Source organism: Megalops cyprinoides, chromosome 25 (assembly GCF_013368585.1).
Source record: "Megalops cyprinoides isolate fMegCyp1 chromosome 25, fMegCyp1.pri, whole genome shotgun sequence".
NCBI lineage: Eukaryota > Metazoa > Chordata > Actinopteri > Elopiformes > Megalopidae > Megalops > Megalops cyprinoides.
Window position 1 is genome coordinate 2,412,711 of NC_050607.1, and position 23,343 is coordinate 2,436,053.

Here is a 23,343-nt window from a genome sequence, read left to right on the forward strand (position 1 = left end):
AAATCATATCTTTAAAAATGATCAACTCTTTGCTGTGTTAGATCGCGTAACAAACCGACAAAAAAAGCTCCCGTGTTTTGGATGTGGGAAACAGATTGCCGTGGAGCGCAGCGGCTGAATGTCCATTAACTCGCAGCGACATGACATTAGCCCCATTAGGTGAGCTGTAAAATAAAGACAAAGACCGAAAGACATGTTGTGCAATTTGTCCATTCTTGCAAACCTGCCGCCTCCAGACGGCTGTTTCCCTTTCAGAAAATGGCTCTTCAGACTGATTGGACAGACTGCGACCACGTGACCAACCTCGGACTGGAGTTTCCACGACAGCTGGAAGCTGCGCTATCCGATCTCATCGGTCATTTTTTTAAAATTAAATCCTTTTCGTGTAACTTATTAGTATAAAAAACAGAGCTTCGACAACATGGGAGACAAGAAGAGTCCGACAAGGTAAAGCGCAAAATTCATTCGTAGCTGAGAGAGAGAGATGCTGTAAAGATATGGGGAATTATTCTGACCGAGTGGAGCGAGTGAGTGAATGGGGTAGCCGCTACATTGTAGCAACCATGGCGGACTGGCCGTTTTAATGTCAAATCAGATACCCCGCAAACTGTTCACTTTTGGTTCAGAAGTGTTCTACAGCAGACGCTCGCAAACAAGTGCCCCCAACCTGCGTACAGAGAACCCTTGATCGCGATTGTGAAGGTGTGCTTTCTGTTTGTTGTTTTGTTTGAAGGCCGAAGCGGCAACCCAAGCCCTCTTCCGACGAAGGATACTGGGACTGTAGCGTCTGCACGTTTAGGAACAGCGCGGAGGCTTTCAAATGCATGATGTGCGATGTGCGGAAAGGAACATCAACACGGTAAGTGGGTCTGCCGCTTCCCGATCACGCCGCTGCCGTTTGAATCCTCGCTTAACCGGTGATCAGAAAGCATAAGTAGGCTACAGTAGCCTACTTCAGAGCGTGTTTCCGAATAAGCCTCACATTACAGATTACAGCTTTTGAAAGATGTTACTGTAGCGATCGTGTTAACTGTCACCTAAAATGAATAGCAAGTGGGCTAGTGAACGCAAACGCAATGTAATTTTCTGACTCAGATTGTAAGATATGACTGTATTCGGGTCGTTTTAAGTTTCTGTTTTTAACAGGAAACTTGTTCGTGTTTTAAACATTTAGGCAACCCGCTCAAATTGGGAGGTACTCCTTGCAGCGGCGTTTCCATGTAATACCACGCGTATTTTATGATGGGGTGCGTAGGCTGGTTGTTTTCTGGTTGCTTACGCACCGGATTTGCACCCACCGAAAGTTGTTTAATAGATTTTATATTATTCATTTATGAAATACGCATTTACTGTTTTTGAGTCATACACTGGACAAAGGTAAAACCACAGGTGTCTTTGTAGCTGTTGTACAGAGCTCATTTGGTAACTTCAATCCGTAAGAAAGAGAGTATGTGTATGTAATAATGTCACCTTTAGCAGGGAGATAACCTATAGCCCAGTGCAACTGCCGCAGGTTATGGTGAGCTTCAAGCTTCACACCATTTTTAATTCGATGATGTCCACTTGATAGATTCTGACTTGACCAATCCCAGATTGTTTCTCTGGAAAACCGGAAAAGCAGAACCTTGAGAGAGCCAGAAAAGGTCAGGAATACTATGTTTCAGCTGCAGTTAAAGGACACTGTCATTTCCTGTTGGTGTCTCCTCAGTGGATTGCACTGAACGCTCGGTCAAACCCAAGTGCAGCAGATTCAGCAGCATTTGTCATGCAGCCTTGACAAGGCTAGAGCAGTTTACGACCTCGGTAGAGGCGGCGGACAGCCCTTCAATCACTCTTCCCCTCTCTATCCATCACGCACGTGTTTTGGTGGCTGTCACAGAGGCTGAAGGCAGAGGCAGCTGACAGCACTGGGCTGTAGTTATATTTTCCAGACATTAATACTTATACTTTTGAGTCAAATCAGAGAAAGGCCATTCCATCTCAGGGCCTCATGTCAGGAGCGAGAAAGAAACGGTTGTCTGGTCCCATGATATTCTTGCAAACATGGAGGTGTGTGACCGGATTGCGCATCGCAGGCGGTTGAACCCTGCGGTTTTGATTTGTGGCCAGCGAAGCGTCCTCCCGATAATTGAAGTGCATGTGAAGCGTGACACCATTTGGTGCTTAGGCAGCTGAACTATTTGCTCGGCGTCTGTGGGGGAGCCCGGCCCCCCGGAGCTGGGGGTGCGGCAGCTGTCAGGTAGGACCCCCCTGGCTCATCGCTACGCACTGCCGCATTTCCACCAGTCACATCGCGCGGCTCAGCATGGCTCAGGCAGGGGGTCCTGGTCCTGTCCCGAGCAGCTGGAGGGCCATCGGCATGACGCCATGAAGGTGACACAGTCGCCAGCCGGGGATGACGTACGACGCAGCCTAACCATGTCACAGTGCTGTGTCAGGCAGTTCTCCAGCGTGTCACCCACGGAATCAGTTGTGAAAACGTAAATAACGGATTGGCTCAAAATCCACACCTCTGTGTTCCTTACAGCCTAAAACAAAACCTCTACTTTAATTCACACTCCTTCTTCACACATGTTCTCGTTTTTTGCATTTAGCACAAATTTGTGTTTTGTCACGAACAAGAGAGTCACGTTTTTGTAGTTTAAGACTTCACTCTCAGTTTTGCCTGGCAGAACTAGCGTTTTTGTTTGAACACGCGATGCTGTTGCACTCTTGAGAAAGGTATTCAGCTCTGACTTCTTGAGTAGAATTACAGCTGCATAAATGAATAATGGCTTAAAAATGTAAGCTGACTGTACCTTTGCACAGCGGTGTCTGCCAGGCCAGGAAATAATAGCAATCAAGCAGCGCTAACTTTGACAGAGAGCTAATGAATGTTTACACCATGGTCTTGTGGAGAAATGTGCAGAGTGTGTGGGAGGACTGATCTTTTATAAGACGGCTTTAATAGAGCTATGTGCCATTTGATGCAGGAAGAAAGCATGCGCTGGGAGATTATCCAGAGTGAATCTACACTAGGTCTGAAGGTAACATCAACATTACATTATTGCCATTTAGCAGATCTGGAGTGACTTACACCCATTACAATTTTTTACATGTTATGCATTTATCCAGCTGGATATTTATTGGGGCCATTGTGGGTTAAGTATCTTGCCCAAGAGTACAGCAGCAGTGGGGAGTCGAACCAGCAACCTTCTGGTTATGAGCCGGGCTCCTTACCACTGTGCTAAACTGCTGCCCATTACATGTCAAAAGAAGTCTAACCTTTGGTTTTCAAGTTTAGCGAATAAAATACACTGGCGGTTACGCAATGTCTTGAGTATTTGTTTGGCAAAAGTATTGGTGAAGAACTGCAAGAAATCAACTGGATGTGAGTGGTGATGCCAAATTTAACAATGTAGCCTGTTCTTTATAGTGAGACGTCAATATCATGATGGAAGTCATGAACCATTGACTTGGATGCAGTGATCTTCAGGAGACTGAAAGTCCTAAAGCAGATCAGCCTGGGTTTTATCCAGCCCTGCGATGCTATGTGCTTTCTGTCAGCTGGGCTGGTCATCCCACCCTTTCCCATTTCTGAAGGCTGGCCTTGAAGCAATGGGCTTCGTTTTTTCCCTGTCAGAGCCAAACCCACACCCTGATGCACTCTGATCCACTGTGACCAAAGGCGTTTGTCACTGAGAAGCACGTGGTGTGTGTTTCAGCAGGTCACTGTCATTACTCCCGCTGTTTCAGGCTGGCTTTACCCCTCTGTGCTGATAGCTAACGTGGACACATCAGCTGGGTGTGGGCCCGTCCTCCCGAATAACCAACACTACCACTTTTCAGCTTGGCAGGTTCTCAAATCGCAGCCCGCAGGGCCGTTCCAGTTGGAACTTGCGCTGGTGAGCGGAGCAGCTGACAGTTGGAGCCTGGGGCGTAACGCTCAGTGTGCGGGGGGGAGGGGAGGAGGGGAGGACACCCGGAAGTGTTCTGACTGAAGTGAAACCCGGGGGCTGCACCATGATGGATGAGGTGCTGAGGAAAGTGCTGATGGGAGTACTGCCTTTACTCTGTACTCCAGAGAGTCTGACATCCCGGTTCTCTCAGCATTTTAAAGCTGCGAGATGTGTATTTACATTTGTTCATTTGGCAGATGCTTTTATCCAAAGCGTCTTATAAGTGAAGCAGAGTACAATGCAAGCAAAAGCCAGACAAGGACGCATGCCTCTGATTCCTCTTTTTAATGATTGATGTAGTTACTGTAAACTTACTTGTATTTTGCTAAATTGATTAGCACCACAGTTTCTCACCACATGTGTAGTTTTGATGAGCGTATTTATATCTTGTAGCATATTGGATTAATATACTTCCTTTGGCCAAAATGGCATAAGTGTTAATCTCCTTGTGATGCAGTTGGGTTGGGTTCAGTTTTATGGAGTGTCAGTTTTAAGGTGTGTCGTGAAAGAATTAAAGTGTGTCAGTCATTACTAGTCTGCTGAATTTCACGGGTTGTGACTAAACTGGATTTACGACGCCCCTGAACCATTCTGATCTACATTGTAAATATATTGAGAAGCTCCTCAGGTCTCTCCAGAGCAGGACAGGGAAAGGCGCCTGGGAATTTATGTAACATCGCTAATCTGCAGAGAACAGAACTGGAAGCTTATGATATTTCATATCTGGAATGTGCTGCCGTTTGAAAGGGATCAGCATGCCTCTTGGTACACAGTGCCACAGAGCTCCAATTAGCTGCCCAATGCAGTGTAGATTTTTGCAGTTATCAGGAGTAAAGATGCTATCAGTGATCATCGACAGACTTTACTCTGTGCGACCAGCTGACATCCCATGATTCATTGCGTTTGATCTCTGAACCCATGCTCATTGCGGCAGAATGGTTGTTATGTCATTGGATCCGCAGATGCATCCACGCATACAGTAATTACTGTAGATGATTATTTAAATGCCCTCTGAAGCCTTGTGCTGTTGGTGCCAGCATCCCCAAAGTCCCCCCTCTCTCTCTGTGACTCTTAACAAAGGCATTAAACACATCAGAAGGTATTTTGTTAAGAGATCCCTCGTTGATTTTGTTATTTTCCCAGCAACCTGGTCAGGGCGGATGACGGCATGTTGATTTTGTCAGCTGAGGCGCAGCCCCCGCGGTCCCCACGGGCTGGGGCGTTGGGGGGGTGTGTGGAAGTGCTGTACACCTTGGGAGGCAGAGAGCCATCTGTTAAACATGCAGCTACGCGGTGCGCGGGCGGGCCAGCGGCGTGGAGCTAACACATTTTGTCAGTGTGGGCGGCCAAGGACACTAATTACGCTCAGCATCTCTTCCCCTGTGTACGCTCCTTTGACTGGAATGATGGCCCAATTAAAGAGGCATTGAAATCTCTCCCGGAGGAATGCTGCTTTAAAAAACATGCAAATAATTACATTTATTTATGAGAGTTAAAAAATGATTTCTTACTAATTAATCCAGTTAAATCCCTAATGGCCTGCAAATACAGAAGCGATAAACACCAAACGTATTTTCAAAGATCAGGGAGTGCCCCCCCACCCCAAAATCCTGTTCAATGGATTTGGGGTGAGTTGTGAGTCTCCATGTTTATAGTGGAGAAATGGATGAAATGAATGGATACATGTTCTCTTATGCTGGAAGTTGCCCTGGATAAGAGTGTCTGCTGAGTGAATGCAATGTGATGTATGAAAAATAAAGCAGCCACATGTTTTATGTTTTCACTGTTAGTGAAGATGTGTAAGACGATCACTGTAGCCTCTGGTGGTAACGCTCTGCCCTGCACCTTCAGGTCGCTCTGCGTAGGCCTGTAATTGCACATGTAATTACAGTGTCACGGCCTCAGACCGAAGCAGGGCAGTGAAAGCCTTCATCCCTGTGTACGGGCAGAGCCTCATCTCGCTGACGCAAGCATGAAACGGAGACTCTGCCAGGACTTTCCGAAGAGCCGTGCCAGAGCACAGGACAGAGCGGAGAAAAAGCCGCAGCGTGGGTTTGGAGTGACATCATAGGGCTGGATGAGACAGGAAGCCCTGGTGAGACAGCAGCTAAGGGAAAGAGGAAACAGAAGACCTCGCTGTAGAATTAGCTTCACTTATTTTCAGTCTGTTTGCCCCCCTTTGGCTCATACAGTTCATTTTTTTGAGAAATAAAGTCAGTGAATTATTCCTGGGTTGTTGTCTTTTTACATTAAATCATGATGCTATGTTTAGGAGCAGGTCTTAAAGTAATGGAGCCATCTTTTCACTAACCACATTATAATTCGGATTTCTTTGAGAGTGCCCTGCAGTTGACGTAAATGCATTATGTATGTGTTTATTACTGCACGAGCCTAAAGGTCAGTGCAGCTAAAATCAGCACGGATGTCTGCACATGTCAGAAGGATACTGTTAATGAAGACACGTGGATATTGTACTGGAAGGTTTTTTCGGTATGAATCACAGACAGAAAAACAGGTGCGTTGTGAAATCATTGCCTTGAGAGACAGCGGTGTGAGTAAGAGTGGGAGAGCTGCCAGGAGAGCTGGCAGGTGGGCATTAAACACGCCGGAGAATTCCAGGGCGGGAGGAGCTGACAGGTGACAGACGGGTGTCAAAAGCAGTGACACGGGGTGACTGCGTGGGGCGAGAGGCGTCAGGGGCAGACAGAGGCAGTCAGGGTGGTTTCAGCCGGCTCAGGCAGGAAGACTAACGAAAATTCTTTCAAGATAATGATGAGCATACAGCTGTCACGTGAATCTGTGAACAGGTTAAGGTTGGTATCGGTGCACTGGGCACAAGGATGTGACAGCTGTGTTATTAACGTTTACTTATAGTCTTGGAACACTGTGATTTCCCTCTGTTAGTCTGATTGTGCTTTGTAAAATGTATCTTGTGAGTGGATTCTTGATCCACGGAGGTGATTTTAACACAGAGCGTACGGCATCAGTGGAGCTGCTTCAATCCCTGATCAATTATCCTTGTAATCAATGCTTTGATATAATCACCGAGGACTCTGAATTTAAATTGTTAGCAGCACGCAGCATTAACATGTGTTAAAAAAAACTATGGTTCTATTTACTGTGTGGGTCTGTGTGAAGCCATGAATCCCTGGGGTGCAGCATGTCAGATATTCCTCTGTGGAATCCAGTCTGGGAAATTCATTACGGGCTGTTCGTGGGAAAGAGTGAGTGAATACAGTCATCCCCCTGCTAATGAAACCTGCCAGGGCTTTCAGTGGGACCTGCTGTGGAGAAACATTCATGTTTTGCTTGCTTTCAGTCAGAACAGTGTTACTTGCAGTCTAATGTGCAGTTGTAGAACTAAAAACTAAAAGGAAGCCGAGATAAAATAACGGTTATAATTTAATCATGGCAGTCAAAGGGCTGGCCACATATGTAGAGGAAAAGTATGAGGAAGAGTGTTTGTACAGCAATTGTCAGTGTTTCCTGACAGAAAGACAGAGAAAGACACCAGGCCCTTGACAGATCTGCGTGAAAGTGACTGCAGATGTGCAGGGGGGCTAGATGCCTGAAGGGCTCGGCGGTGTGCTCTCAGCTGGATGGCCGGTCAGTGGGTCTGCAGCCGCAGTGAAAGACCTCTCCCAGGGATGTTCCCCTCTGCATGGACTCAGCCCGGCCAGAGAACAGGCCTTTCAGCGGCTGTATTCACACTTGTCAGTTTCCGTCACAGATACAGGGCGCGCAGCCTTTGCTCAGGCATGCGGCTGTGGCAGGAGCACACAATGTGGCGTCTGTGTGCTGCGGAGCAGTGGTGACAGGGGACATGAACATTTACCATTCACAGCTTTTCCACAGTGCAGTTACTGATTGTGGGTTTCCTGTTTGCCCAAGCTGAAATATGAGTCGGTTGCTCGTTTCTGGTACAGTCCATGAGTGGAGTGCGAAGCCAAACAGCATGTGCGCTGCGGTGTTTCTTTAGGCCGCTGATATTCTGAGATATTCTGCTGGGCCATTCCAAGCCATGCCAGGCCAAGCCGTGCCGGGCCATGCCATGCCGAGCTGTGCCAGGCCAAGCCGTGCCAGGCCATGCCGTGCCAGGCCAAGCCGTGCCAGGCCAAGCCGTGCCAGGCCATGCCGAGCTGTGCCAGGCCGTGCCGGGCCATGCCATGCTGAGCTGTGCCAGGCCAAGCCGTGTTGGGCCGTGCCAAGCCGTGCCAGGCCAAGCCGTGCCAGGCCATGCCGAGCTGTGCCAGGCCAAGCCGTGCCAGGCCGTGCCAGGCCAAGCTGTGCTGGGCCGAGCCGAATGCCTCAGACATGTGCCTCCCTGCCTGCCTGCCTGTCCTGTCTCCTGGTGCCATTCTGTGATGAAACCAGAACGCTAATGCTAATGCAGTTTCTCCACAGCTACAGTGCTTTGTTGGGCCTGCACAAGGGTGGGTGTTAAGTGGCATCGCACCATGGAGGTCACAGATCCATCCTCATTTCTACATCTCTTAGTAAATGTCAGCCTTCCTTATCTTGGCTCACAGCCTGAGGAAACCAAACCTGTGACACAAAATGTAATAAACTGCAGCAGCTTAGGTTTCCTCTGAGACGGTGTCAAGAGAAAAGCAAAAACACTATTGTTAGTCAGAGGTTTGTCGTTTTGATGTTTGGTCACAGTTTTAATTGAATACCGCTCTCTGCTGTTCCCGCTAATTATCCATTCATCACAGGCCGCGACAGTTCTTAGAAATAAATCCCTTTTGTTCCTCTCTTCCAGGAAGCCACGTCCAGTTTCCCAGTTGGTGGCACAGCAAGTAACCCAGCAATTTGCGTCCCCCACACAACCAAAGAAAGAGAAGAAAGAAAAGACAGATAAAGAGAAAAGCGAGAAGGAACCAACGCTCAAAAAGAACAGCCACAAGAAGATGAGGTGAGGATGATCGTCACATCACTGGGCGACACATTGGTTTGGAAAAGTTTTGTTTTTCAGTGATCCACATCTCTTGCATAATGCTGCACTTCCATTTTTGTTCATCAGCTCATGCATATATGTAGGTCAAGTTCATTTAAGTGCATTCCATTTCTCCTGATGAAAAGCAGCTGAGAGTGAATCACTTGTGAATCCGTTGTGAAGAAATGCAAAATCTTGATAATCTTCTCTGTCCCCTCCCCCTGAGGCTTTTTCTTTCCGAGTTTGAGCTTTGATTGATCTTTCCTTTGCCCCCCCCCAGGCCAAGATTAAAAAACGTGGACAGGAGCAGCGCGCAGCACTTGGAGGTGACGGTGGGGGACCTGACTGTTATTATCACAGACTTTAAGGAGAAAACAAAGGCCACGCCCACTTCCAGCGCCGCATCGGCGGACCAGCACAGCCAGAGCGGCTCCAGTTCCGACAACACCGAAAGAGGGATCTCGCGGTCGTCCTCGCCGCGGGGAGAGTGCTCCTCGGTCAACGGAGAGTCCCACTAAGAGATACGCCCCCCCACCCTCTTACATCACTCATTTCCCAGAATGCACCTGTAGAACTTACGTGGAGGCGCACCCCCGGTTCCCGTCTCGGAAAGACACCCCGCCTTTTCATGCCATATTGTCATTGTGGTTGGCATTTTTGGAAGTCCTCGAGAGTGTTTCCTGTCCTGGTCGGTTTGTTGTTTTCACCGAGAATTGTTTCATGTCAAGATCATTTAAAATAAACTGTAAAGCTTTTTATTCCCCCCACTCTTGATATAATGAAAAATATGTACTTTATTCCTGAATGGTACCAACTGTTCAGCACCATGTTAATGTAGTATTTCACATCAGATCAGTGTTATATTGTCAATACACATTTAGTCATTTGTTTCTGTACCTCTCCAACATCAACTCTGTCGTGGCATGAAATGGATCTGTTGTAAAAACGTGTTTTTAATGAATATGCTTTTCAGGAGAGATTATGAAGCAGCGATCTCCAAGTGTACGGTCACATTGATGAATTTAACTGTGATAGCAACAGAAGTTTTCTCTGGCTCAATCCACCTGCTGGTACTTGGTGTGGTCCATGAGAAAACTCTGTAAAAACATTTGTATTATGCCAGCATTTACAGCACATGATATCATAGATCACCATTATGTTTCTGGTTATACTAAGCTGTGCTGATGTACGTGTACGATCAGTTAATAGCATTGTTTTACTGTCCGAAGACAAAAAAAAATTGTAAAACAATGAAATTCTGAATTTGCTGTTAAAGAGGTCAGTCTGCTTCTCAATAATTTTATAGATGCTAGCTTGTCATCATTAACAGTGGTTTATAATATAGAAATGATCACAAAATAAAATGAAAATTATAGACCCTTTTGGAAAATGAATCTTAAATATGAAGTTATTAAAGTCTGTTTTTGGGATCCATGGCAGCAGGGATTGCCATTCCCGGGGGAATTTGTTCTCTGCAAGTCCACAGTGGTGTGTGTTTGGGGGTGTAGCTCCTCCACATCAGAGTTGGGCAGGAATGGGAATTCTGAGGTCTCTGGTGTACTGCATCTTTCCTGGAGTAGTATAGGGGTGTTTCTTGCCCTCTGAATTCACAGTGCGAGAGCAGCAGTGAGCCCCAGACTGGGGGCATCCCTGGCTGTGCTGACAGCTTGTGTGTATCAGGGGCGAAGAGTCTGTACAGACACTGCTTTCTGGCACTTTCATACATAATTCAACAAAAATTCAGCCTTTTCAGCCGCCTTCTCAATGGCATTAATGAAGGGCACTGACGATGCAGAGGTCAAGGATGGCAACAGAGGTAAAGGACACTTATGTACCTTCTGAAACATGAAGAGCAAACTGATTTTCTGAGTCACAAAGTATTCATTTTCATTTCGTTTTCAGACAAAAGACACCGTGCTGTTCAGTTTTCATCACCCGCATAAATGCGTTTTGTAGATAAGCTGTTGTGGCGGACGGTTTTGTTTCTGTTCTACCACCTTCTTCCATTATGTTTGCTCCTTGCATTGTTTCAGATGTGCAGATGCCATGGCAGCAGCCTGCTGACAAACAGCTGTGGATTCTAATCCACTAATTACAAGCATTTAGAATGAGGAAAATGGACCCAATGACTTTTTTAAATGGTGTTGCGTTGTAGGGAGATGGCTTACGTCTAGCAGAATGAATAAAGGATATTTTTCTAAGCCAAGTGCTATGTGGGCCAAGGTGTTCTCCTCCTCCCCATTTAAGCTTCACTCAGTAATGGCTTGTTGAATAACAGCATGAGCCTGGAGGATTTCCTTTTGTTCTACAATCTACCTGTGGCTTTAATGGTAATGATGTTAATACCATTTTGTGGTTCAAGGTGGAGTTGATGGTCTTTCTTTCCAGATTCAAATCCAGTATTACTAACTCAAAGTGGTGTGGTCTATGTACAGTACCAGTCAAAAGTTTGGACACAACTTTTATTCTTTATTTTTACTATTTTCCACATTTTAGAATAGTAGTGAAGACATCAAAACTATGAAATAACACAAATGGAATTATGCAGTGACCAAAAGTGTTGAAAACAAATCAAAACTATCTTATATTTTAGATTCTCAAAAGTAACCAAAAATATTGCTTAAAATATTAAAAATATTCACTATTTATATTTGTCGAAGAGAAAAAGTTCAGGCATTTAAGCATAGACCAACATGTCTTTGAATGCACATTTCCCATTATTTTAGTCAGGTGTCCAAACTTTTGACTGGTACTGTAGGTGAGTCAGAGTCAATTTCATATCAGTTCAGTTAATTCAACAAATGAATTGAAATTCAGTTTCACGAATTGAAAATTGCACATCATTTTGTATGAAGACTGACTTTTCGGGTCATGAATTGAATTTCACTCCTTGAACTGACCTGAAGAAGGAGCTTGTCTACCTCCCTGGAGAGCAGGATCTCCAGGCCACCTGGAGAGGAGAATGTTGAGTTATGTACGCAGGATATATACATAACTTGTATGCTGGAGGCAGCTGTGGAGGCAAAGCTGGATGCGGTTCACAGAGAAAGTGCTGTTTTCTGAGTTCAGAGACCACCCAGTGGACAGCATTTCAACTGCACTTTTTAAGCACCACTGGTTTCTTTGTGTTAGGCAGAATAACGGCTTTTGGTAAATGCGTTCTTTGGCAGATGTTGGCGATGAACATGGAACATGGAAGGTGCACACAAAAATCATGTGAAAAAATAATTAATGCCAAGAAATGTAAGAAAACATAACACTAAACGACCCCCCCCCCCCCCCCCCCCCCCGTTTCCCTGTATAATTCTGTCTGAAAAGCTTCTGACTCGAAGAATTATCATTATAAACATGGTGTCAGCTATATATTCTTGAAAAGAAATAAAAAAAAATAACGTAACATTTCCAGTTTAAACATTTTTTTCCATGTACGAAGTGCTCGATTTGAGTTGACAAGAGGTAGCTAAATGCGACATGGGCTGCATCCTCTCTCACACAAATTGCTGGTGCAAATTTCCAGGGGAGACCTTTATTCTCCCACTTTCCCAGTAATGTGCCACGGCATTATCTGATAGATAAAATATTTTTAATCTATTTCTATCTCTTCTGTCTCCCTTATCTCTTTCTTTATCTGTAAGATGACAAAGATTTAGCAATTTTATTCCTACTTTTTACTGGAACAGCTTTAAATATATGCTTCTGTTCTGCTGTTATGCAACATTTCTTGTCTCTCTTCCCCAATATTTAGCATAACAAACGGAACATGAAAAGTGAGTGAGTGTTGATCTTGAGATCTCGCATGCATTAGATCGGAATGTCTGCTCTTTCCTTCCTCCCATCAGCCCGTGCAGTTTCTCCGTCTTGACAGCGGTGGAGGAAGGGGTGTGATTTGCGATGTCTGTTTGCGTGTAGGACGAGATCAGAGTTAGCCATGTCGTGTAGGGGTTAGCTACAGTTTTTCAGGCGCAAAATGAGACGCTACCTTCGCGTGTTGCTCGTATGTATGTTTTTTGCGCTCATCTCGGTGCTGTATGTGTTCAGCCAGCTCGCCTCGTCTCTGGAAACGCCAGCCGGAGCGTCCGGGAGCGACCCGCAGCAAAGAGCCGCATTTCACCGCGGGGGCAGCGCTCATGGAGGCAGGAAAGCGCCGGGAAAGCCAGGCCCGGAGGATCAGCACTGGTACAACAGGTAAGAAACGACTATGCTGTCGATCTTTTGGTAAATTAATTTTCATCAGAAATTTAAAAAGGCAATTTAAAGCAAAAACGCACGCCTTTGGCTCCGGATATACTTAGAATGTGTTAAATTAGCCCAGTAGCTAACGTGCTTGGTTACCCACATCCCAGCTAGCGCTTCTGCAGCTTTCGCTGGCCCAGGGTTTGCTTTGCCTGGCAATACTTAGCGTGTTTGTATTTTCCGAAGAAAAAATAATACAGTTCCTCAACTGTGCACTTATTTTAGGATAATACTGTCAGGTTTGTGAGTTTATTTTCGTATACACAGCCTAGTTGGAGGCCCTTTACGTTAACGAGCTTTTTACGAGCAGAGTTTGTGTTGGATTTGGAATGATTGACAGATTGATCCCTTCGTCTTTACGTTTCTTTACTGTGCCGAAGCAGCTATGCGTTTTAATTTTTATTTGCTAAGTTTAATTGTATCGTTCTTAGGAAATAAAGTTGTTGCCCTATATTTTGAGTGGTATTTTCTATTAGGTTTCCATTCGTTGGAAAATGTTTAGAATTTAGAAGAAAATATCAACAGACCAAGAGCAGCTTTGCGCGTTTAGCTCATTCTGGGGGTCTCTCCAGGGTGCTGTTTGTAGTTTTTTGATTAAATGCGGTTAAGGAAAACACATGTTTTTAAGCACTTCCGTGATTTTATCTTCTGATTTTTGAGAGAAGGCAAGTTTGACTTTTTGGCAAGCTTGACCACTCTTCCTTTTTGCAGAGGAAGGGTGTTAGTTTTCAGTAACCGTAAACATTGTTTGTCAATCAATCTAACAACTGTAACACTTTTGAAGGCAGTATTTCCTGGAGTTCATATAATGGAAAATGAGTGCATTAGTTGTCTGACATTTGATGTGATTTATTCTGGTTTTTAAATGATGAAGGATGTGATTTATTCTGGTTTTTAAATGATGAAGGGCTAATAGTTCTTTGTAGCAGGCATAATGTGACTTCATTTTGAGCTGCCGTTCTGTAGTAACAGTATATAAAACACTGCCCAACCTGTTTCTAAGTAGAGTTAAAGTGAAGTGAAAGAGGTGGGGAAAAGAAACCAGATTTAGAAGAGCCTTTTTTTTTGCAGTATCCAGCAAATGGAAAAGCAAACAGGAAGCCCCAGCTGTGATGCCAGCTTGGTGTGGGACACGAGGTGTCCACAGACACAGCTGGTGGCAGGCTGCTAGCGTTTGCACAGGCACATGGTACCCCCCCTCCCCTCCCCCCTCCCAAAACACCACAGTGATGACAGCGCCCAGACCACCACTCCATTCATAGGCTATACCTTTGCGTCCCGGGGTTCTGATTGGTCACTGCATGCAAAGGAACGTGTAGTAGTGTATTTTTGTACCTTTGCTGGTACAGCATGCATAGCCACAAACTTCTTTTCTCTCTCTGAGATATATTTATTCGTGGCTAGGATTAAAGGCTTCAGTGCCTGTCTTTTCATCTGTTCAGTCTCAGCAGCTGTAGTTTTGGGTCTGTGTGGTGATTTTTGTTAAGAGGCTAATGTAAGTTAATCTGATTGTGGTTTTCGGTCGGCCACGCCAGCACCATTCCAGCTCTGCAGGTTTACCCCCCCGCTTTGGGGTTGTTTTCTCGCGGCGTTGCCTTCCCCGCCTCTCCGCCAAGCCAGAGTGGGTTTGGTAATTTGAGGTGGTGTCACTGATCAGGAATGTGGAGCTTTATTTGGCCCTTCCAAATCGCATTTCCCTGATTAGATTTGGGTCGCTTCCCTGTCTGCCTCACGGCCGCTTCTCCACTGGTCTGTTGTCTCACCTCTCCTGCTCTCTCCTCAGGATAATTAAACACTGAATGAAGGGTTTTATCTTGAGCTTCTACTCTAGTTCACGCCAGTCCCAGAGTTTAGGTGAGGAAGAGTCTCTGACTTTTCATCATGGGTGGAGCATGGCATTATACACATGCTTGCTACCTGATGAGTGGAAATGGAGAGATGTCCCTTAAACCTAGTTTAAGTCCTTGCCAGAAAATACAGAGGTGCATAGCAGGAACAGTCAAAAGTAGTTTAGAGTAAAATAAACTGCGGGAGGCACATCTGCCTTGTAAGGTATTGGGTTTAGAAATTAAGCTGTTTTAGCTTTTTTTTTTGTCTAAATTGTGTACCGTGTGGGGGGGTTGGATATTTTTTGTTTGTTTTTTTTGCAGTGGTTGAGGTGAAAGTTCTGTTTTACATAGAGCATGTTTTTCTTGTCCTATCAGGTGTAAGAATTTGTCAGTGTCTTACTGGAATCCCTATTGGAGACTGCCCCCTGGTGTTTGTGGAATGAACTGCTTTATGGATTCGGCTTTTAGGTAGGATTGGCTGAATAAAATTACACGCAAATATAGTAGGGATAGAAACAGTAAAGAAAGGAATTGTTCTACCCTGAGTTCAGAGCAACGAAGAGCTAACACAGAACATTGTAGAGGTAGACATGCCGGTTTCAGGAAGCTGACAGACTACATTGTTTATGTGAAACTTTTCAATCCGTAGAGTTAATACAGAATTGATTATGCAAACAGAGTTTAAGATGAAATAGCCCACTTCAGGTTACACCACATGTTTTATGGATTCACTTGTTTTACATCTTACATCCGCAAAGAAGATAAGTGGGACTTTTCTGCCCTCTCCTGTGGAAGCATCTTAATTCCAGTAAGCTGATCATTAAAAGATCCATCAGCCGAAAGTGCTTGTCATCGTGCCACAGACAGAAACACTCAGGCATTCTGGGTAATAACTAGGTCGCAGGTTCAAAAGACACATCCCAAAAAGTCCCATTATGCATCAGTACTTCCAGCTGCTCTTCCAGGCACTGAGAGCTGTGGCCCAGGTCCCAGACAGGATCATGGAAGTGGGCTTGGAGTGAGTCCAGTCATTCTTGGATGGGTTTGCACAGCCCGGTACCATCCCATAATTCCTTTCTCCTCCTGGGGAGCCTTTTTTTGCCTGTTCCTTCCCCTCTTTGAGTGTTGCTTGAGCACTAGCTGCGTGAGCGGAGGCAGTTTTTCACCTGGGTGTCGTCTGGGTCGTTGCAGGTACATCATGCGGAAGCCGGACTCTGCGGAGAGCGGGAGGGCCAGAGACGAGCTCATGCACCTGGCCGTGGTGGCGTGTGGTCAGAGGCTGCAGGAGACCCTCACCATGCTGAAATCGGCCGTGCTTTTCAGCGGCAGGCAGCTCCATGTGCACATCTTCGCAGAGGACCAGCTGCACGCCAGCTTTAAGGAGGCTGTGAGTGAGAATCCTCCCAGACACCTGCAGCAGCTCTGTATATATCACACTAATGCACATTCATTTAGCCATGCTCGTGGTAGATACTTCTGTTTCATATACTTTATTACATTCCATTACTGGCAGATGCTCTTGTCCAGCACTCTTATCCAGAGGTTACAGTTTTTTTCCATTTACACAGCTAGATATTTACTTGAGTGTTCCTGGGTTAAGTACCTTGCCCACAGTTACAGCAGCAATGCCCCAGCAGGGAAACAGACCAGAAACCTTTCAGTTATGATCCCTGCTCCTTACCGCTATGCTACACTGCTGCCCACCTAATCCGCTGTATGTTACTGTGGGATGGCAGGTGTTACTTTCCCTTTGAAAACAGTCAGTAAGGTGTTTGGTATGAATGTGTGTTGAAGGCAGGGTCTTACTGTTTTATTTCCCGCTGTTTGCAGCTGGAGATGTGGCCGGCTCCTTTCCGCTCCAAGCTGAACTACACAGTGTACCCCATCACCTTCCCTGCTGAGAACGCCAAGGAGTGGAAGAAGCTGTTCAAACCCTGCGCCTCTCAGAGGCTCTTCCTGCCTGTGAGTACCACTCTGCACATGCGCGCACACACACACACACACACACACACACACACGCATGCACACACACTCATACGAATACACACAAGCGTGTGTGTGCGCACACACAGATGAACACATACACATGAGCTCGTGTTCATATGCGTGCACACACACACACACAAGTGTGAACACAAACACACAGGCATGCAGATGAGTACTGGTGTTGTATAGTAGATGAGAGCTGTTGAATGTGATGTTGCGGTGCTGTAGAGTAAGTGTGTGTTTTTGAGTGTGGTGTTCTGGTGTTTCACAGATCATCCTGAGGGAGGTGGACTCCTTGCTGTATGTGGACACGGACATCCTGTTCCTGCGGCCCGTGGAGGACATGTGGGCCTTCCTGTCCCGCTTCAACTCCAGCCAGATGGCAGCCATGGCGCCGGAGCACGAGGACCCGCGCATCGCCTGGTACAGCCGCTTCGCCCGCCACCCCTACTACGGCAAGACCGGCATCAACTCTGGCGTCATGCTCATGAACATGACCAGGATCCGACAGAAACTCTTCAAGGTAGGGCATGTTCCCCTGAGGGAGCAGCAGGCTGCCTTCCCCAGCCACGTATCAGAATGTCATTCAGTATGTAACTGCTACATAGGATTGCTCATCCTGCAACCTTGGCAAGAGGCCTTTCCTTATGGCCAGTATGGTTGCAATACTGTCATTGACCACAGGAGGGTGCAGTTGTCATTCCATTGCATGCAAGGTTGTTCTCTGGTATGCAGTGTGAAAAACCAGGTTTAATCTGTCACATGTCACAATGAGGCACAGTAGTGTGTTGATTATTCTTCTGTCCTTACAGAATGAAGTGTGATTGGACCCCTTAATGTGTGTAATTGTCTCATGAGTAGCCTCTCAGTCACAGATCCCTTAGATAACTGAATGAACTGAGCACCACTCCATCTTTTTGGCCTGGGTTGTTATATTGATTCGCTGTACGTGTGGTACCTGTGGTCAGAATGATATGACGCCTGTGGCGTTGAAGTGGGAGGACCTGCTGATGCCGCTGCTGCAGAAATACAAGCTGAACATCACCTGGGGGGACCAGGACCTTCTCAACATCATCTTCCACCACAACCCAGGTAACCCCCCCTCACTGCACAGCAAGGGGGCCCCTGTCAGGGAGAGGTCACCTGCCTGAACCACAGCTGAGAGCCTCTGCTGGTTTGTGTCATGTGAAATTAAGGATTACCTTTGTCTAACGCAGTGCTAAACCTCCACAAGGCATCTTTGTGCACCTGCTCTTAATCACTGCATCACTGTATAACAGGAGCCAATAACTCACTTCCCAGAGGGCCAGGTTTTGGCTGCTCTGCACTCAGACCTCTTCTCTTAAGCATTTATTTCCATATTTATTCAGTTTGAGATTTTTTTTTGAACATTCTTGCAGATAGCTACCCAGAACTGAACCTTAAGTGCCATGTGCTAAATGGATATTTTACCACAGGGCTTTCTGGGGACTGTTTTGGTTGAAGCAGCTCCCTCACACAGCTGTCAGTATCTTGGAAGAAGCTTTGCTTAAAGATGCGGCCCTCCCTGGTGCCCTGTTCCCGGCGCATGCTCATGGAGGCCGTCTTTTCCTCCACAGAGAGCCTGTTTGTGTTCCCCTGCCAGTGGAACTACCGCCCTGACCACTGCATCTACGGCAGCAACTGCGTCCCAGCTGAAGCGGAGGGGGTCTTCATTCTCCACGGCAACCGAGGAGTGTACCACGACGAGAAGCAGCCGGCCTTCAGGGCCGTGTATGAAGCCATTCAGAAGGTAACCAGGGGCAGCTGGTCCCCCAGACACGCTACTCCCAGTCTCAGGAGATGAAGGAGAATAGTCCACTCACAGTCTTAGAATAGCCTGATTCATGTTGCCTTATGGTGGCCTTACTGTTTAACAATCAACTACGCTAGTGTTGCTCAGTTGCCCAGTTGCCCAGTCTTCACTGCTGTATGCTTTCGTGCCATCCCAAGCATGTTTGTTTTGTAATCGCTGTTGTTTTAATGAAGCTGCCTGTCTGAACAGCATCTGTTGAATGACATCATCAGCGCGCTTTGGATCATTGCTTTCCTATTAAGCAATGTCTGTCCGTCTAGCCGAAAGCGCTAAATCGATAGCTCCTTTCTCTGTGCTGTCAGTTTAGCTAACGTGAGCTAATCTCAGCCATGTGCATCCAGAGCAGACCTTTCCTCCCTAATGCGCTAATCCGGCTCCACTATCCTGTGCTAATTAATCAGCTGACAGGCACTCGAAACGCCTCCTCTCCCCGGAGCTCCCTGCCTTTGCTTCTGAGGAGATTTCAGTTTTCTCGTTTATTTCATCAGGGCTTATACTCTATTATCCAGCTCCATGTCCATTAAGCCCGATCCGGACCAATCAGCATTTGTGTGACCGATACCCTCGGCCACTCCATTACGGGTTCTCAGGAGACAGTCATCACTCACACTGACCTGGGCAAACTGCTCTGAGCCTCAGGGACTTTAAATTGGAATATCCTGTCCTCCTGGACAGAATTCCAATACACCGTATTCCTGGTAACTAAGACGACGATTACCTGACAATAACCCTCTGCTGTTAGCAGCACCGGTATCCTAGCCTCCTTACACTGTCAGTTTTGCTGTCCTCTGGCCTACTGTGTGACCGGCCAGTGGAAGGCTCCTTTGTCTGTCGTAAGCTCTGAACCTCTCTCGAGTTTCCATACTATGCCGAAGCCCCTCCCCATCCCTGTTGACTCCTTTGTTGAAAGGGCGGACGCAGCCCGCTGCAAGTGCTGCTGGGAACTCGTAATTTGCAGCGAATGAAAACCCAAGGCGGTCGTCCCCGGACGTGTTGTCTGAAACTGAAGCTTCACCGCTAATAACATGCAATGCCATTACACTGCAGGGCTCGGGGAAGGCTTGTAAAAATGTGGTGTTGATGGTACATTTGGAATGGAGGATGTGATGCGGGCAGCACACCACCATCCATGTAAAATCAATACAGGCATTAAATGGAACTTCACTGCTGGCTGATGGGAGCATGTAATAAAGTAGTCTTTCTGTGACCTAAAGCCAGACCACACCAAAGCCCAGTGATCTGCCTTTAAAAATCTCATTTCTCTTTATCTCCTGTGAGCATTGTAAAAGTAGCCTCATTATCGGAAAGTAAAGAGCACTTAGTCTTTATGCGTGAATATAAATGAACAGGGCCTGTCTGCAGTGTAATGAAGCTGACAGGTTTATCTGGCACATTTCCACCAATGCAATTTACTTATTGGCAGCTAGAGGTGCAAACAAAGGAAAACTGGTTCCTACATCGAACCTCTGAATATTCTGGAGAGCTGTTTAAAAAATCAATCCTGTCCTTTCAGTTTGTCAGTGTAATGGCAGGGAGTGTTTCTGAAATCTTCCGCATGTTTTGAGCGCTAAGTTTATTTTCAGTCAGTCAAAAACTGCCAGCAGCAATCTCTGCAGTTTATTGGAACCTGTTTATTGTGTTGAATTTGGCTGCTTTGATTCAGATGAGTACTGTTAACATCAAATGCATTTGTGGTTTTTTTTTTTTTGTTTTCTGTGCAATTCAAACTGAATAAAAATATGTGCTCTGGAGTGTTGCAGTGTAACAGGGCTCCGACCTGAGTTCTTACTGTGACAGTTCAGTTATTGAAGCTGCAGTTAAGACACTATTCCCATTCCAGACCTGCTTAGTGCTCAGAGTTTTAGGGGCAGGATAAAAATCTCAACATTAACCTTCAGAAAATTACCCAGTGCTTTTAATTTAATTTTAAATTTAATGTAAGTTATTACTATGGTAATTATCTTATAAATAACTAGCCCAGAGAAATCTGCCAATTTTGTTCATAGCTTTCATAGCTCAGGTTTCTGTAATTACACTGCAACTTCATGGCTAAGTTTTGTTGTTTTTTTTTTTGTTTTGTTTTGTTTTTTTTTCCCTGAAATGACTGGAAATGTCAGTTCAAATTCGGAGACGACCCGGTGCGCTCCCTGCTGGGTCCTCTGGAGGAGCGGCTCCTGGGCACCACTCACACGTACTGCGGGAGAGTGCGACACCTGTTCACCAAGAAGCTGGCACAGAGTGTGAGTACCATGCACAGGGACACACCCAAAGGAAGGTGACCTCCGTTTGGGTCAGCACCGTCCACCCGGACCCCTGCTCCATGCCTCGAACTCTGCCCCACCAACATGTCCACAGGAGGGGTCAATCGCGACACCACAATGAGAAGAAGGAGTGCTGTCCCACTACGAACACGGCGGGGGGCTGCAGTACCCCCCTCCTCTATGGGCTTTCCGTTTCGGAAGTGTGAGAGGACGAGGAGCGGCGACAAGCACTGAAATCACTTTGCTGGAGAGAGTCCCGAGGCTCTGAGCAACGTCAGGTGCACCGAGCCCACGACAATCGTGCGTTCCACCTTTTTACCTGTGACTGGAATGTATGACAATCACTTCTTATAAATAAAGAAAAACTTCAGGGAAGTCAGATCGGTATAGGTTACAACTGGAAATGTAGTAATTTCTCACTGTGGCTAATGACCTAGGGTTGTAGCAAAGCTCTGCTCCCTCAAATTGTTGGTGCATATGCAATCAGCAGGTTTAGCAGAACTACTGAGAGTCGGCCCACTGAGGACTGGTAAACTATAACCTGGAAATGGTCCTTCATCAAACAGAAGGGCTGAAATGATTCTGCTGATCAGGAAAACAATCCTTGCCTTTATCAGAACTGTTCAATCAAGGTGCAAACACAAATTAACAAATATTTTTATAGGAGGCACAACCCTACACTTGAATCATTGAATTATTCATAGGGTCGTGACTTTGTCATGAAAATGATTATTTTAAGGAATCACCTTTGTATAATCTGAAAACAATGTGCACTGAGACTAGTACCAGTTATCAAGAATTTGCACAAAGTTTTGTTTTCCAGTCTCGGCTAGTGAAAATGTGCCTCAACAACTTTTCCATTGCCATAAGACTAGTTCAGCTGTTTCTTTCTGAAGGTTTTTTTATGAACCAGAAAACAGGAGCGCACAGGATTTAATACTAAAACTCTTTGATTACACTCATTCTGAGTTAATCACTCTTACTGGTGTTAGAAGTTGGTTTTATGTTGGAGTTCATATTTTAATGATTTTAAGAATATATAACAGTAAATAAATCCATAATTTGCTGTAGTTTATAATTATTACATGTCAACGGAATTTTGAGTGACTGTGAGTAATGTCTCTTATGTGTGAGTCATTTCAAAAGAAATTGTATTGTGTTGTAAATCAGAGTTATCCAGAGTTCTCTTTATGTCTGCATAGGACATGCTAATATTTCACGTTTTAATTCAGTTCAAGTTTACTTAAAGACCTAAAGAGTGAGAGATGTGTATCGCTAATGGTAGATAGTTAATCATGTTTGCACTAAACAAGACGGTAAGTCTTACTTTTTGTGTGTAACGACAGTACTGATTTGAATTACACTTTAGCTGATTTGAAATAATATTTCATAAAGTTTTAGATAGATAGCTGTGTTGAAGAATACTTACGTTTTTTTACATTATATTACATTACATTATTGGTATTTAGCAGACGCTCTTATCCAGAGCAACTTGCATAGGTTTCAAATTTTTATGTGTTACCCATTTATACAGCTGGGTATTTACTGAGGCAGTCGTGGTTTAAATACCTTGCCCAAGGGTACAACAGCAATGCCCCTGTGGGGAATCGAACCAGCAACCTTTCGGTTAGGAGCTCTGCTCCTGACCACTATGCTACAGTGTGTTTTTTTTTTTTTTTGTTAATGAGATTTAACCACTAAGATGTTGCTAATTTTAAAATGATTTATGAATGAATACATACGTCTATACGTTGATGTCCTCTTTCACCGTAACTTTCATTAAATTGGGTTGGAAAATGGGGACATCTGTTAATTTCTGCATCTACATATTTCATATGGTCTTGATTCATAGCTAATCCCAAAAATGTTTTGCACAGTTGATTGTCCATGTTCACCACTTACCAAGATACCCTGGAAGTTGGACTCACTGTTGACTAACAGCTCATGTTTTACAGTATGTCAGTAATGAATGTTTTACAAGAGAATTGTGATGTTGCAAGTGTCATACCTCGATGTACATATTCCAGTTTTCTTGACAATTCTTGGTTAGAGAAAACTCAGTTGATGTGGTCATATGCAGTATATTATTTTTATAATAAACACTCACATTTTAGAGATTTTCAGCATGTCTCTGCTTTTATTTGTGAACCTTTCCACAGCCTCAGTGTCAGTGTTTTTGCCTGAGTCAGTTCTGTGTCTGGCATGAACCCAACCGGCAATCGCTCAGATTGACCTATCCAGCATAGCATCACTGTCTGTTGTCAGAACACAGTTTTACAATGGTATGTTAATATTGTAAGATGTAATTTTTATGAAGGGAGGGTCC

At 45.3% G+C, this 23,343-nt stretch overlaps 2 protein-coding genes across 2 annotated transcripts; both read left to right on the forward strand.

Moving 5' to 3' along the window:
• The first annotated feature begins 315 nt into the window (after nucleotides 1–315).
• Nucleotides 316–10,099, forward strand: yaf2 (YY1 associated factor 2). Its single transcript, XM_036520251.1, has 4 exons — nucleotides 316–447; nucleotides 734–859; nucleotides 8,701–8,853; nucleotides 9,155–10,099. Exons 1-4 carry the CDS (start codon nucleotides 422–424, stop codon nucleotides 9,390–9,392), a joined length of 543 nt encoding a protein of 180 aa, XP_036376144.1. The 5' UTR covers nucleotides 316–421; the 3' UTR covers nucleotides 9,393–10,099.
• A 2,651-nt stretch (nucleotides 10,100–12,750) lies between these two features.
• Nucleotides 12,751–21,941, forward strand: LOC118771933 (glucoside xylosyltransferase 1-like). The gene is made up of 7 exons (XM_036520115.1): nucleotides 12,751–13,059; nucleotides 16,128–16,323; nucleotides 16,767–16,898; nucleotides 17,194–17,445; nucleotides 17,891–18,014; nucleotides 18,521–18,693; nucleotides 20,874–21,941. The coding sequence occupies exons 1-7, from the start codon at nucleotides 12,842–12,844 to the stop codon at nucleotides 21,033–21,035; spliced, it is 1,257 nt and encodes a 418-aa protein (XP_036376008.1). The 5' UTR covers nucleotides 12,751–12,841; the 3' UTR covers nucleotides 21,036–21,941.
• The last annotated feature ends 1,402 nt before the right edge of the window (nucleotides 21,942–23,343 follow it).

What these genes read in the sequence shown, in the direction of transcription:
- yaf2 (XM_036520251.1), top strand. Translation starts at nt 422, where the DNA reads ATGGGAGACAAGAAGAGTCCGACAAG. An exon ending in GACAAGAAGAGTCCGACAAG is followed by an intron (nt 448 to 733) that starts GTAAAGCGCAAA and finishes TTTTGTTTGAAG; the next exon opens with GCCGAAGCGGCAACCCAAGC. An exon ending in AACAGCCACAAGAAGATGAG is followed by an intron (nt 8,854 to 9,154) that starts GTGAGGATGATC and finishes GCCCCCCCCCAG; the next exon opens with GCCAAGATTAAAAAACGTGG.
- LOC118771933 (XM_036520115.1), top strand. Translation starts at nt 12,842, where the DNA reads ATGAGACGCTACCTTCGCGTGTTGCTCGTATGTATGTTTTTTGCGCTC. An exon ending in GATCAGCACTGGTACAACAG is followed by an intron (nt 13,060 to 16,127) that starts GTAAGAAACGAC and finishes GGGTCGTTGCAG; the next exon opens with GTACATCATGCGGAAGCCGG. An exon ending in TCCGACAGAAACTCTTCAAG is followed by an intron (nt 17,446 to 17,890) that starts GTAGGGCATGTT and finishes ACCTGTGGTCAG; the next exon opens with AATGATATGACGCCTGTGGC.